Source organism: Arachis hypogaea, chromosome 9, assembly GCF_003086295.3.
Source record: "Arachis hypogaea cultivar Tifrunner chromosome 9, arahy.Tifrunner.gnm2.J5K5, whole genome shotgun sequence".
NCBI classification, from domain to species: Eukaryota; Viridiplantae; Streptophyta; class Magnoliopsida; order Fabales; family Fabaceae; genus Arachis; species Arachis hypogaea.
In genome coordinates this window covers 108,047,057-108,063,051 of record NC_092044.1, presented here as the reverse complement: position 1 = coordinate 108,063,051, position 15,995 = coordinate 108,047,057, and the positions used below count along the sequence as shown (strand labels likewise).

Sequence of the window (15,995 nt, the reverse complement as noted above, 5' to 3'; positions counted from 1 at the left end):
GCGTTCTTCGGTGATGGTGGTGGTGATGTGATGGGTGAAGTGTGAGATGATTCTTCCTCAACACTTGGCTCCTTGTTTTTGCCTCGGCCTGAGCTTTTATGGGCAATCACTTTCTTTCTCATGGTGGAAGTGCGTTTGGATGGTGGTGAAGGAGAAGATGAAGATGTAGAGTGAATGTGGATATGAGTGTGGGTTTGTGGAGAGGGAGTTTTCTGAGAAAGCCGAATGTGTTCACTTTTTCTAGAGGCCGTTTTCTTCTTCATGATGAAGAAAAGATATGGAGATGGAAGAAGGGGAAAAGACCGAAGAGTGTGGAGAGTGGAGAGAGGTTAGTAGTGCATTAAATGTTGACTGGAAAGGGAAGTTAATGATCCACATGGCGCGGTTATTAACCAAGTGTTTTGAAAAAAGGTGGTTTCCTAGAATCAAGGGATTAGATGGAGAGAGGGATTTGATTTGACAATAACCACTTTCAATAGGATTTGAAATGACAACAAAAAGATTTTGATCATCATAAAATGAGGGATCAATCAAAAAGTCAAGGTGGGGTCAAATAAGATTTTGTGGGGCCCATGAGAAGCAAAGTCTGCGCAGCCTCCCTCTTAATTATAGCTTCTCCAACATGCTTGAAATTTATCTCGTTCATTCCTACGAGATAAAACTGAGCAGAGTTAGAATTTCACAGATTTTCAACAAAACTTAGATCAAACATTCCCAAACTTTTTTCTTAGAGAACAGAATCTGTCTTCACAGAAAGGTTTTGTAAAAATGTCTGCAAGTTGATCTTCAGATTTTACAAATTGAATATCAATAGTACCCTTTTGCACATGTTCTCTAATAAAATGATATTTGATCTCAATGTGCTTAGTTCTTGAGTGCAAAACAAGATTTTTAGAAATGTTTATAGCACTCATATTGTCACAAAACAGGGGTATATTATTGATTTTTAATTTGTAATCTTCCAATTGAGTTTTCAACCAAATTAATTGTGAACAACAAGCAGATGCAGAAATATATTTAGCTTCAGCTGTAGATAGAGCCACTGTGGCTTGTTTTTTACTTGACCACATGTTGAGTGAGCTTCCAAGGAAGCAACACATGTCGGAAGTGCTCCTTCTATCCACTCTATCTCCCGCATAATCTGCATCACAAAACCCTACTGCACAAAAATCATTAGATTTTGGATACCATAAGCCATAATCACATGTTCCCTTAATATATCTAATGATACGCTTAACAGCCGAAAGATGTGATTCTTTTGGGTGAGATTGAAATCTTGAACATACACCCACACTTTGAACAATATCCAGTCTAGAGGATGTAAGATACATTAATGAACCAATCATTCCTCTATACCGTGTTTCATCCACATCTTTGCCATCATCATCTTTTTCAAGTTTATTGTTTGGATGCATTGGTGTTCCCATTGGTTTAGAATTTTCTAGGCCAAAATTTTTGATAAGTTCTTTTGCATACTTTCCTTGGTGAATAAAAGTACCACTAGGAGTTTGTTTAATTTGGAGGCCAAGAAAGAAAGTAAGCTCTCCCATTAAACTCATCTCAAACTCACTAGTCATGAGTTTTCCAAACTCTTCACACAAGGACTCATTGGCTGAACCAAACACAATGTCATCCACATAAACTTGAACTAGAAGAATATCATCATTAGATGCTTTAATAAATAAAGTTGTGTCCGTGGTACCCCTTTGAAATTGATTTTCTAATAGGAAGGCACTAAGCCTTTCATACCAAGCTCTTGGAGCTTGCCTAAGGCCATAAAGAGCCTTTGAAAGTTTGAAAACATGATTTGGAAAATCTTAATGTTCAAAACCGAGGGGTTGGGCCACATACACTTCTCTATCAATAAAGCCATTAAGGAAGGCACATTTGACATCCATTTGAAACATTTTGAAACCCTTGTAGGCAGCATAGGCAAGAAGCAACCTAATTGTTTCCATTCTAGCTACCGGAGCAAAAGACTCATCAAAATCTATTCCCTCTTCTTGATCGTAACCTTGGGCCACTAATCTAGCCTTGTTACGAACAACTTGTCCATCCTCACCAAGTTTATTTTTAAACACCCATTTAGTACCCGTAACTTTCTTACCATCCGGATGAGGTACTAAAGTCCAAACCTCATTCTTGTTGAATTGAGCAAGCTCCTCTTCCATGGCCTTGACCCATGATGGTTCTTCAAGAGCTTCTTTCACATTATTGGGCTCCATTTGTGACAAGAGAGCAAAGTTGCTAGGTTCGGTTTGCCTTTTGGTAAAGGATCTTATTGTTATACCTTGAGAGGGATCACCAATGATGAAGTCGTGATGATAACCCCTCATAGACTTCCATTCTCTAGGCTTTCGGACAGGTGTAGAGCTTTGATGAACTTCTGGTGGTCTCACTGTTTCAGTTGCTCGTGCTTGCTCAGGAGACAAAATGGAAATGTCTCCTCAAATCTGTCGAGACGAAACTGGACTGGCAGATTCTTCATTTTGTACAGATTTGGGATTTTCTTTGCTTGTTCCAGCTTCTTCACCATCTGAATCATTATCTATCACAGTACTGGGAATTAAGTTAGAATCACAAAAAATAACATATATGGATTCCTCTATGGTTCTATGTTCTTTAAGGTAAATTCTATAGGCTTTGCTAGTGGTGGAATATCCAACAAACATTCCTTCATAAGATTTTGGATCAAACTTACCAAGATTTTCTTTGTTGTTAAGCACAAAACATTTGCATCCAAAAACATGAAAGTACTTAAGATTTGGAGGAGTTCCTTTCCATAGCTCATAAGGAGTTCTTTTCAACCCTTTTCTAATTATTGTTCTATTCAAAATATAACATGCTGTATTTACAGCTTCAGCCCATAGAAATTTAGGAACTTCATTCTCACATAACATAGCCCTAGTCATTTCTTGAAGGCTTCTATTCCTTCTTTCAACAACTCCATTTTGTTGAGGTGTTCTAAGGCATAAAAAATTATGAGAAATTCCAAAGTCATCACAGAATTTTTTAAAGTCTTGGTTTTCAAATTCTTTTCCGTGATCACTTCTCGAATGAGCTACTTTTTAAATCTTTTTCATTTTGAATTTTCTTGCAAAGGGTTGAGAAAGCATGAAAAGTATCATTTTTATGAGCAAGAAAAAGTACCCAACCAAATCTAGAGTAATCATCTACCACTACCAAACCATAGTGTTTACCTCCTAGACTTTGTGTTCTAGTTGGACCGAAAAGATCAATGTGTAACATCTCTAATGGCCTTTTGGTTGAAATTTCATCTTTTGGTTTAAAAGAGGATTTGACTTGTTTGCCTAATGACAAGCATCACAAGTAAGATCTTTATCAAATTTAATTTTAGGAATTCCTCTAACCAGATTTTTCTTCACTAGCTTAGAAATTTGGTACATGCTAGCATGACCCAACTTTCTATGCCATAGCCATTTTTCAGATTCAAGAGATGTAAAACATGTTACATTTTGTTCTTTTAAGTCCTCAAGAGTTAATCCATACACAATGTTGCATCTCTTAGCTTCAAAAAGAATATCCCCAGTTTTTTCACAAACAACCAAGGACACAAATTTTCTAAAAATTACTTCAAATCCTAAATCACACAATTGACTTACGCTAAGTAAATTATGCTTCAAACCATTTACAAGAAGAACATCATTCATCATTTATACAAGAAGAGAAACTTTTACCAACTTTACCAACATCCACTATCTTTCCTTTCCCATCATCACTAAAAGTGACAAGTCCTCCATCATACTCATCAAGCTTTATGAAGAAGGTTGTCTTTCCGGTCATGTGCCTAGAGCATCCGCTGTCCATGTACCACATATTTTCTTTCCTCTTGGATGCCAGGCATACCTACAAATTAAGCTCAAGTGACCTTAGGGAGTGGATCCTCTCCAGTGACAAAAAAACTGGATGGTATCCAGTGTTCAATCTAACCATTCATTGCGCTCTCTCTCTTATTTATTTCTAGTCCCACTCATAAAATCAAAGGTGATAGATCACACTGGATTCTATCAATTGTTAAAAAAACTGGAGAGGATCTTTTTCCGTGACCTTAGGTATCCAAATCTTCTTGGATCCTTTCACGTTAAACCATCTCTTATGTCCCAAATCATTGTAATCAAAAACAACTTTGTAAACTTTATCACCAATCAATCTTTCACCAAAGAAGCACTGAATGGGAAAATGACCACTTCGGTTACACAACCTACAAAACCTTGGAGTTGCTGTTTTGTTAAAGTAGGTGGGATCTTGAAACCTTATGTCATTGGATGAAGAAGGTTTATCTTTAAAAGAAGGTTTCTCATCAAATTTATAAAATCTCAAACCAACTTTATCAAAAAGTGGTTTTTGACTAGCCAAAATTTGATTTAGATTTTCAGAACTTTGAGTAAATTTGGCTAAGTCATTTTCAAGATTTTTAACCTTTTCCAGCAACTCTTCATTTTCCTTAAAACAATTTACATATGCAACTACCGAGTGATCACTTTCACAGCTTCTAAGTTGGGCTTTCAACTGCTTATTTTCTTCCACAAGATCACAAGCAGTTTCGGCCTCCCTTAGCTTTTCTTTGAGAAAATCATTTTCAGCTTTAAGAATGAAAATTTGTTGTTCAAGATCTTGATTATCAGTCAGAAAACATCTTATTTTTTCAGAAAGGTGATCTATCATGAGATGAAGGTCTTCAGTGTCAGGGTTTTGAAAAAATACCTGATCTACATGATTTGCCATGAGATAAGGCTGTGACTTAGTCTCAGATTCTTCATCACTGTCCGAGTTATTTTCTAAGTCTTTCCATGATGCCATCAGACCCTTCTTCTTTCCTCCTTTTTTCTTCTCCTCCCTTTTTAGCTTGAGACAATCAGATTTGTAATGACCCATTTCCTTGCAGTTGAAACAAGTCACTTTGCTAAGGTCTTTCTTCATTTTCCTTGAGCTGCCGCCTTTGCCTTTGAACTTCATCATTTTCCTGAATTTTTTGGCAAACAACACAAATTCATTTTCAGATGAGTTATCACTGGATTCATCATCCAGAGGGTTAGTAATAGAAGAAAATACAATTTCTTTCTTTTTTGACTCCTTTTTTAAATAGGTGTTTTCAAAAGCAAGAAGGTTTCCTCTCAAATCATCAAGTGTCATGGAATCAAGATTGCTACTTTCAGAAATAATTAAAGCTTTTGTTTCCCACTCTTTTGTGAGACATCTCAGCACTCTTCTCACAAGCACAGAATCAGAATGTGTTACTCCCATAGCATCCAAGCCAACAATGATGGTATTGAACCGTTCGAATAGTTTATCAATGGATTCTCCTTCCTTCATTGTAAATATTTCATACTCCCTGTTTAACATGTTTATCCGAGTCTTCTTTACAATGGTGGTTCCTTCATGAGTGATTTGCAATTTATCCCAGATTTTCTTTGTTGTTGTGCATCGTGATACCCGTCGGTATTCCTCGAAGCTGATAGTATAGTTGAGTAGATTTATGGCCTTGGCATTTAGCTCTACTTTCTTCCTATCTTCCTCGATCCAGCTTGCTTCTGGTTTAAGGGTGACTACTCCTTCAACACTTGTGTTAGTAGGAAACTGTGGTCCTTCTAGGATGATCTTCCAAAGCCTGTAGTCTACTGCTTGCACAAAGATCTTCATTCTCTCCTTCCAATAGGTATAGTTTTTCCCACTGAAAAGAGGTGGTCTGTTGCTTGACTGCCCTTCTGTGAGATTGTACGATACCAGATTTGAGCCACTGCTTTCTGCCATGAGGATCTTTTCTTCAAGCTGCAAAGCTTGATCTCTTTGAGACCAAGCTCTGATACCAATTGATGGTTTCAGTGGCTAAGAGAAGGGGGGTTGAATCTTAGCCCCTTTTTTTTATTACACTTTCTGGTCTTTGAGGAGACTTTTCTGTTTTTGTCTCGTCCCTAGCCACGAGACTTTTTACTTTTGTCTCGTCACTTGGCACGAGACATTTTTTATTTTAGCTCCTGTGCGGCAGAAACAGAAATGAAGGAGCAGAGAGAGAAGATTACACCCAGATATATCCTGGTTTAGCTGCTAAGTGCAATGCAGCCTACATCCAATCTCCATCACAACAATGATGGAATTTCACTATAATCATCCAGATTACAAATTGTAAAGTGCTAACCCAACTTATAAGGGGATTCCCACAGAATCATGAAACACAACATAGATGAACAAAGGAACTATAAGACATCTATGGCTTTTTCTTTTAATTTTGCACTCTCTGCCTTTTTCCGCTCTTTGGCTTTTTCATACAAACCTCACTGTTTTCCTTTTTCCATGAGACTCAAGACATGACAAAATTAAACAGAAAAATTACAAAACAGAATATATTGAAGGAGAAGAAAATCTGTAAGCTTAGGTAGCTATGAGACTTCTGTGCCTTGCACTCTCACTTTCTTTTCCTTGAATCAAACCATGACTGTTCACCCCTTTTATAGAGAAGTGAAGCCTTCACAGTTGAAACACAAAACCGAGCTTAGCTTCTTTTCCTTCAAAACAAACCGGTTCGGCCACAGAGAGAGAAGAGGAAACTTATGCAAAACCCAACATGCAAATACCTCTAGTTCTTCCTTGGTCATCACTCTTCATCAATCCGAGCACTCCATCATTGGCTTCCTCTCCAAGATGGATTTCTGACCCTTGATGCTTCATGATGATGATGGCTTCATCTGCTCCAATCTCTGCCTTTTTCATCACTTTGCCACTCTAGCTACTTCCTGTGGTGGTTGAGCAGAATCAGAGACAAGCCATGCCTCCAAGAATCTCCTCCTTGCTGGCTGAATCTTCTTCTTACTTTTTGAGTATGAAGGATCCGAGATTACTTCACCAAATCTTACCACATTTGATGATTATCTCAGCCACAACATACTTTTGGTTTTCTTTTTCTTGCCATCATTAACTTGATGGTCTTGATGCATGCAACTTCTTCTTTCTTTTGGTAGCTAAGCTTAGCTTCCATTGTTTCCTGGATAATAACCGAAGAAGAAGAAGGAAAGAGATGAGAGAGAATGTGAAGTTAAAGTAAAAGCAATTAATTGAAATGGAACATATTGATGGGTTGCTTTTACTTCCCTTGCTTTGAGTAGTGTACAACATTAATCATAATGATTCCCATCAAATCAAAGTCAAGTTCTCTCTCATGTTTCCAATGCTAGCATATTAAGTTTTGAAATCCATCCTTAGCAAGCAATGGAATCCGTTGGAAAGCATGAAGCCAATTTGCTTTCTCTTTAACTTGGTTTCGGACCAAGCTTGGAAACTGTCATAAAAAATTAATGTTGGGCTTGGTAGCAATAAAATTTAATCTGACCCAAATAGTAACATTTGCTTTCTTGATAAATTTTTGGATCAAGCATTGAACAAATAGGAAAGCTTTCTTTGGGCTTATAGTAACAAATTTTATTTTGGCCCAACATCTATTGTAACCATTCAGTCATAATGTAGGAGACATTAAATAAGGCTGATTGCAGGTTTTGATTTTGGGCTTGCTGCTATTCATTCATTTTCGACCCAATTAAAAACTTGCACAACAAAATTAATTTAATTAATATATCAATCAAAATTAGATTAATAATTTTGCTGTTAATAATGTTTGATCATCATCAATTTAATTTAGAGTTTTCCAAACTCATCAGTAGTAAAGTCGAAATGTTTAAAAATATTAAGAATAAAATTGATAAAAAGGGATAAAATTTAGAAGTAATATAATTGAAATAAAACATTGAAAATAAAAAGAATTTTTTTTCCTCATAGTATTGCTTAGTTAAAAAGTCTTATAAGTACGCTTGTTAAGAAGAAAATAATAAATTCTTTTTTATTATTAATTTCTTTTAATAATATTCTTAATTAATGCCTTTAAACCATTTGCCAACAAAAATAACAATAACAAATGTATTGTAATGAGGAAGTATTAATATGGAAAATAATCAGTGAAAAATGATAGATGATGAATCCTTTTAAATGCAAGGAGATCGAGTTTGGCATTGTTCCATTCCATTTATGCCATCAAATAAATTATATTTTTACGTGTAGTTATATTAACATAAAATTAATAATTAAAAATAATTAAAAATTATTAAATAAAATAATAAATTTGATTAAATTATTAATTTTATATAAAATAACTAAAAGTAAATTTTTGTATTATATATATATAAAAGTTGATTATGTTATGTATGTATTTAAATTAGTTATTAAAATTATTAATGAATTACCGTTTAAATAGCAATTATTTTATTTTTATCCGGAGATTTCAGTTCGAATCTCATTTTTAATTTTGAATAATTAGGTATTAAAATTAGCTATTAATATTAGAATATAAATATATATAAAAAATAAATTAAATTATATATATTTATATATAAATATATTGACAATTATTTTTAGTGGTTACCAAATAACATTTTTTTTATATAAGTTGAAGTAATTTAATAATGAACTTTTGGTATATATAATTTTTTATGTAAAAATTTAAATTCGTTTTATGAAAAATTTTATAATTAAAACTCGTTAAATAATAATTTAATATTATTAAATAATAATTTAATTAAATCTGTCATATATTATTTATGAGCTGTAATCTATCACCTGAGGTTTTTCAACTATTTATACAACTTTACTGCCTCGCCTAGATGTGTGGAAGCAAACGCGGAAATGATGCTTTGCTAGTACGCTCTCTCATCATTCAAAATCAAAAGCTCATCACAGTCCCAATGAGGAAGAAGCAATCTCCATTCATAATCACCCTCACAACCCTTTTTGTTCTCCTCCTCTCCATCTTCACAGGTACAGCAGCTCAAATCAAAGCAATATGATTCTTAGCTTTACTTGTTGGTTTTCATTTCATTGTTATGGAACAGTGGAAGGGGCTAAGAAGACATATGGGGTGGTTGGCAGCAGCAACGGGAATGTGAAATTGTTTGTGTTTGGGGATTCATACGTAGACACTGGCAATTTCATTCACTCGCAGTCGTATAAGCCTCCCTGCGGAATCACATTTCCTGGCCATCCTGGCGGAAGATTTTGCGACGGTCGTGTCCTCACCGATTATCTTGGTAACTGCTACGAAACATTCTCAACATTAATTATATTTCTGCATCCTCATTCTTCTTTTTCAATGCTCATAGAAATGGTAAAAACGTGATCCATTTTTCGTTTCCTCTTTCATTCCCTTTAATTAATTAAGTTGCCTTTGTTTTGTCATTGAAAAAAATGTTATATTAACTTTTTATAATTAAATATGATAGATATTTTGAATTTGAGTTTAGTTACATGGTCATTTAAATACTAATGAAATTCTCTTGGATGATTTCTCATTTAAAAAATATAGAAACTAACTTTTATTTAGTTAAAATTAGTTAATTTTAGAATTTAGAATTATAATTTAAGTTTTATAATTAAAAATTTACGATTGGAAAAGTTTAAGGGCCAGTAGATTTGTTCTGGCCACCACTTAGCCAGCAAAATAAAAACGAGTGATTCTTCACCATTAGATGAAATCTCACACCATTAAATACATTATTGATGACTAATTAATAGCTACAATTCAAAAAATCTGCTGCCCCTAACACTTTTCTTTACGATTTAGAGTTTAAAATTTAAAATAGACATAGTAATCTTTAGAAAATTAATTAATATTGACTAAAAATTATTAATTACGTTACATTATTCTTTTTCATTGAATGAATTTGAAAATTAATTATATAATAATACATGATTTTAGATGTTTGAATAAAAATTTTATAGTATGAAAGTTAAATTCTTTAAATTTATTACATAATTTGTATAATTATAAATTTCTCTCATATGTATACATAAAGTATTTGAGTATAGTTGTTAAAATTGTACTTTTGAATAATATTTTTCCTTTTGTTATTATGGATGATGTCATATTTGCTGCTATAGTATTTTATAATTAATAATAAAATATGATAATAAACTAAGAAAAAGCGATAAATGATTGTTATTTTTACTATCTCATTAGATAAATTATATTATTTTACAATGAAATTAATCTAAGAAATTTTATATTTGATATTTTTTTTAATAAATACTCTCATCAAACAAATTAATTTATCATTTATCTGATCTATTGTTTTTAACCTATATATATATATATATATATATATATATATATATATATATATATTAAACAAATAAAATTTCTAATAAATTTTATTATAACACAATTAATTATTCTTAAAATTTTATGTCTACTTCTGCAATATCTCCATCTTCTTTTCATTGTGATGATGACATCAATGATTTCAAGAAGAAAAAGACAACTACATAATTTAATAAAATTAAACCACTTCTAAAATGTCAAAGTGATGATAAATTAAACGGCAAGATATTGGAATGGCGCCAAAAAAAAATTGGGTACTTGTTACGCAAGAAATTCATATGTTACAACTTACAACAAGGATAAATGTGTAAAGAAAAACTAGATTAGGATTCTACTATCATAGATAGTTAGGGTTGGAAGTGAGTCGAGTTGAGCTAAACTGAGTCGAGTTAGACCAAACTCAAACTTGACTCACAAAAATTGAATTTGACTCACGACTCGACTCATTAACAATCGAGCTTATTTCTTAAATTCAAGTTTGGCTCACCGAAAGCTCACGAGCTGGCTCAAATAATAGAAATATAAATACATAATTCATAATTTTATATCAATAAATTATAGCTTATATATTTTAAAAATTATTTAAAAAATTAATTTTATATATTATTATCTATCAATAAATTATAAATTTTTTATTTATATCCTATATTAAAATTATATGTAAAAAATAAATATAAAATTTTAAATAATTAAGATCATTAATATATATATATAATATTATATATTACTATTTCATATGTTTATATATAATATTAAAAGTTTAGATTAAATGCTATATATATATATATATATAGCTAATAAGCTGAGCTTATCCAATCTCAAATTCGACTCATTTAATTTATGAGCTCAATTTCAAGTTCAAATTTGGCTCACTAGCTCACGAGCTTAGCTTATCGAACTATTAACGAATCGAGCTCGAGCTAACTCATGAGTTGACTTAACTCACTTCTAGCCCTACATACACTATCGAAGATTATGTTATATTTCTTGAACGATATTTTCTTTTTCATCTAACAAAAATATATTTTTCTTTAAATCAATGTCTCTTTTTACAAGTATATTTAATTTTATTTAGAATATAGTGTATCTTTTTTGCTCTGAAATTTTTGAAGAATATATAAAAAATATTTCTAATATTTAATTCAATTCAATTTTATTTTTTAAATAAATTTTTACTTTATTATTTTGTTAAGTTTTTATGGGTAAAATTAGTCAAGATAAATCATTCCACCCTCTTATTAAGTCTTAATTAGTAACCATAGCTCTTCGATTTCGAGGAAAGAATGGCAAGAGTGAATCCTTGAGAAGCTGAATCAAAGAACTAATATTCTTGCTATCCAATTCAAGACAATCTCTTATTTAATGACCTTCCACCACCTTTCTTAACACGCCGTGCAAGGTGCAACAACATAAAGAGATTAAGAAAGATTGGAGGTTCAATTTATTAGAATTTACCTCTCATGTGTCTTTAAGGTATATGTTGAAATTATAAAATAAAATTTTTTTTATTAAAAATATAAAAAATTTAAATTTTTAATATATTTATTTTATATTTATTAAATAAAAATATTTAAATTTTTTTAATAATAATAAATTTATTATGTGTTCTAAAAATAATTTTAAAATTTATTATTTTTATTTAATAATTAATTGATAATATTTAAAAATTAAAAATATTTTATTAAATTATTAGACTAAAAAATTAATTTAATTACTAAAAATATTGAACAAAAATAATAAATTTTAGTAATTTTTAAACTTTTAACTAAAAATACTTAAGATATTATAAACCAAACCAAGCCTACGTGTATGTTACTTGAACTGGATTGGATCTTGGGTTAGAATTAAATTGGATTGATTTCTGAAAAAGCAAAATTATCCAAAAAATAAATAAGTAACTGGGCTACTTGATTAATTGTAGGTGGGTTCATTCAACAATTGTTTTGAATTAATTGAGTTGAGTCCATTTAACGTCTTATTTTTAAAGGTCTAACTTTAGAAGAAAAATCCATCAATTTAAGTCAAATAAATAAATTAACCTAAGACTGATTGAGAGAAAGAGATTAAATTAAAGATCTATATTATTTTTGGTGTGAAGTGTATAAAATTGAATTATACTTTAGTATCTCATTTTTTTTTTACAAAGTTAGAAGTGAGATTTGAATCTATAACTTTTAGGTGAGTATGGAAAAATTATGTTATTTAAATTGTAGCTCGTTGGCTACTTTAATATCTCATTTGATTTAAAATAAATATGAAATAAAATAAGAATATTTACTAAAATACTCTTAATTATAAAATTTTTGTTAAAATTTTAGTTTTTATTTAAAAAATTTTAGTCTTTTGTGTCCTTACGTCCTGAAGATACTAAAGAAATTGAAATTTTGGTATCTAAAATTAAAATTTTAATTTTAATTTTTGACCCTCAAATATAATATTGAATTTCAGATTTCAGAAACAAACATTAACAAAAAGAGATGAGACCGCTAGAAAAGATGATAATAGATGAGAAAGAATGTGAGAATGATGATGAAATTATAAAGGAATCACTTTAAAATTAATCATATCACTTAAACACAAAAAATTATCTATTAATATAGAATATAGTAAAATATAAAATATATATTAAAAATTATTTAAATAATATATATATATATATATAAATATATGATAACTGATTTAATAATTGATGTAAGTTATATTCATAATAATATTTTTGTTTTGGATTAATTTATGTTGATTGATTTTGACCATAAAAAATTTAATAATTAATAAAATTATATATATAATATTTTAAAATTTTTAAATATATATATAATATTTTAAAATTTTTAAATATATATATATATATATATATATATATATATATATATATATATATATTACCTTTTTATATATTACCTTTTCATATCATTTACGTTCCATGTAGCTTTGTACCTGAAAATTGATTCACCCATACCAAACGCATATAGAAATGCATCAAACATTCAAAATGGAATTAACTTTGCCTATGGAGGAACTGGGGTATTTGATACCCATATTGATGGACCAAATTTGACTGCACAAATCAACACATTTGAGCAGCTAATTCAACAAAATCTCTACACCAAAACAGACCTTCAATCTTCCTTCGTTCTTGTCAACGCCGGTGGTAATGATTATACCGCACATATACAACATGGCAGCTTCTTTGTAAGTACTAATTTTGTCTACCAATAACTATAATTTTTTTGTTTGTTTGTTGTGTCTAACTATTATTTTTTAAAACAACCATATTATATGTATACAATAAATTAATAATCAGATATAAAATACATTAGAAGAAATATTAGGAGCCATCATAATTTATTATTTTTAGTCATCATTTAGTCATTAACTTAATTTTTTTAATCTAATAATCCAACTACATACTTTATCACATACCTTTAAATATTAATAAATAATTGATGATTAAAAATAATAAATTCTGACTCTTTAGCATTTTTCTTAAAATATAAAATATATATTGAAATAATGAGTTAATCAACATATATATTATATATCGACCATGTTACATATAAACTAAAATCAACCACTAAAATTAGTTATTAGTATAAAATACATATTAAAATATAAAATATATATTAAAAATAAATTAAACAATACATATATTTATATATAAATATATAATGATTAATTTTTAATAAATAATTTTAATATACAAATAATATTTTTAGTTATTTATAATACTAAGAAAACAAAAAATAGTTAAAATTTTATCTTATTTAATAATTAATAAGTATTAAATAAAATAAATTTAAATTTTTTATTATTATTAAATATTTTTTATTATATATAAATATAAATATAATAATTAATTTAATAACTAATTTTTAATATACACGTATATATTTATAAATATTGTTTATGTTGAGGATATTATTGTTAAAGAAGTGTTGTTTGGGATGTGTAGGACATACCAAAATTCACTAAATCCCTTGTGGAGCAACTGGCAAGAGATATTAAAAGAATCCAAAGCTTGGGAGTGGGGAAAGTGGCAGTGTCGCTAATACAACCAATGGGGTGTTTGCCTGAGCTAACTGTCATAGATATGCATATGAATTGCATTGACCTTGTTAACAAAGTTTCCCAAAACCACAACCAACTGTTGAATGATGCGATCAAACAGTTCAACACTCAAGCTGGTAAAACCGTTTTGGTAACACTAGACCTCTACAACGCTTTCCTCTCCGCAATTGATACAATGAACAAAGCACACGATAGTATGTTCTCTCTCATTCCCTTTCATGATTGTAACTAACACTTGATATAATGGTTAAAAAATATATTATATGTTATTTTATAATCAAATTCATTCAAGTCTTTTTTTTCTATGTCCATCTTTTTTTCTTCAATTAAAATTTCTAATTATTAATCTTTAAACTGTTGGACCGACTTGGTTAAATTTGATTATCAAAATTAGTCGTATAATATTATCGAAAACTTAAATATGTTAATGTATAACTATATACTTTTTTTTTTACCTCTCCTCATTATTATGTACAGGAAACTCAAGCCTGATGAATCCATTGGAGGAGTGCTGTGTGGCAAACATGGGACATGAATGTGGGGATGTGGATGAGAAAGGAGCAAAACAATATAAAGTATGTCAAAATCCTAATCTTGCATTCTTCTGGGACACCGTTCACCCGTCACAAAATGGTTGGAACGCAATCTTCACTTTGTTGCAACCTTCTATAGCCCAATTCACGCTACTGTAAAAACTTGGTGTTATATATGAAATTCTATTCTGTTTTTGCTTTTAAGTTTAGAATCCTCATCAGCAGCACTGTAAAATCCTAAACTAGAATATGGTTTAGTTACTAATTTATAATAATGTTTGAGAGATAATAAAATTTTAGATATAATAAATATGTAATTATGGATATTATGTATAAAAAATTATAGATGTTAAAATAACTCTAGATATTATTTTTCTAACATTGTGATAATTTATTATATGTCGAGCATCAATACGACATGGTTAGCTATTTATTTTATATTTTTCTGTTAAGCTATCCTTGTCATCACTTTCTTGTATGGACAATCTGGTTTACAATTGAATAATGTCACACAAATATTAGTTAGTAAAATTTGTTAAGAATTCATATTAAATTGAGGAGGGAAAATAGTAAAGACCACGCTTCACTTAAGATAATCCTAATTAAAATGTGTTTTTATAACTAAGTCTCTGATCAAGTTCACAAGAAATTACTATTTTTGATTTATTTTTAATTTTAATTTAATTCATATAAAATTAAATTATGTAAAAATAATACAAAAATTTTGGAAGAGAAGGAAAAAAAGAAAAAAAATATGATATCTTAGTAATTCGATTAGTTGAAAAAAAGAGGGAAAAGCTTGAAAAAGGAAATTTAATTAGTTGAAAAAATCTTTGTTCAACGAACACTATTGATTGAGTAAACAACCCCCTCCCCTCCCCCTCAACCGATAAACGTCCGAGGTCAAAGTCTTTAAGACCAATTCAAGTGAAGAAAACAAAATTAAAAAATGATCTCCCCAATTCGTTCATCTTCTTATTTTTTATTTTTCTATAAACTTGTGGTATTATACTGCATAATTGATGTAAATATAATTTATTTTTATTTAAAGAGAAAATATATTGCGATATGTTGACATCCCATAACAGTACAAAAAGATATTTTAAAGGGTAACAAACAAAAAAATAAAACAGAAATAAAAGTATTAATTAACATAATTTATAGAGCCCACGTCTAAATAAATTAGTAATGTATGGAACCATATTTAATGTACATGTTCATGATAAGTTCAAAAA

The 15,995-nt window shown here is 29.9% G+C and overlaps 1 protein-coding gene across 1 annotated transcript; it reads left to right on the top strand.

Moving 5' to 3' along the window:
* The first annotated feature begins 8,663 nt into the window (after positions 1-8,663).
* Positions 8,664-15,139, top strand: LOC112711568 (GDSL esterase/lipase At5g03610). The gene is made up of 5 exons (XM_025764250.3): positions 8,664-8,820; positions 8,895-9,089; positions 13,089-13,351; positions 14,112-14,421; positions 14,705-15,139. Exons 1-5 carry the CDS (start codon positions 8,667-8,669, stop codon positions 14,917-14,919), a joined length of 1,137 nt encoding a protein of 378 aa, XP_025620035.1. The 5' UTR covers positions 8,664-8,666; the 3' UTR covers positions 14,920-15,139.
* The last annotated feature ends 856 nt before the right edge of the window (positions 15,140-15,995 follow it).

Excerpts from the sequence above, each read along its gene's own strand:
- LOC112711568 (XM_025764250.3), top strand. The coding sequence starts at position 8,667 with ATGTGTGGAAGCAAACGCGGAAATGATGCTTTGCTAGTACGCTCTCTC. Across the intron at positions 9,090-13,088 it reads TGTCCTCACCGATTATCTTG|CTTTGTACCTGAAAATTGAT; the intron begins GTAACTGCTACG and ends CGTTCCATGTAG. Across the intron at positions 13,352-14,111 it reads TACAACATGGCAGCTTCTTT|GACATACCAAAATTCACTAA; the intron begins GTAAGTACTAAT and ends TGGGATGTGTAG.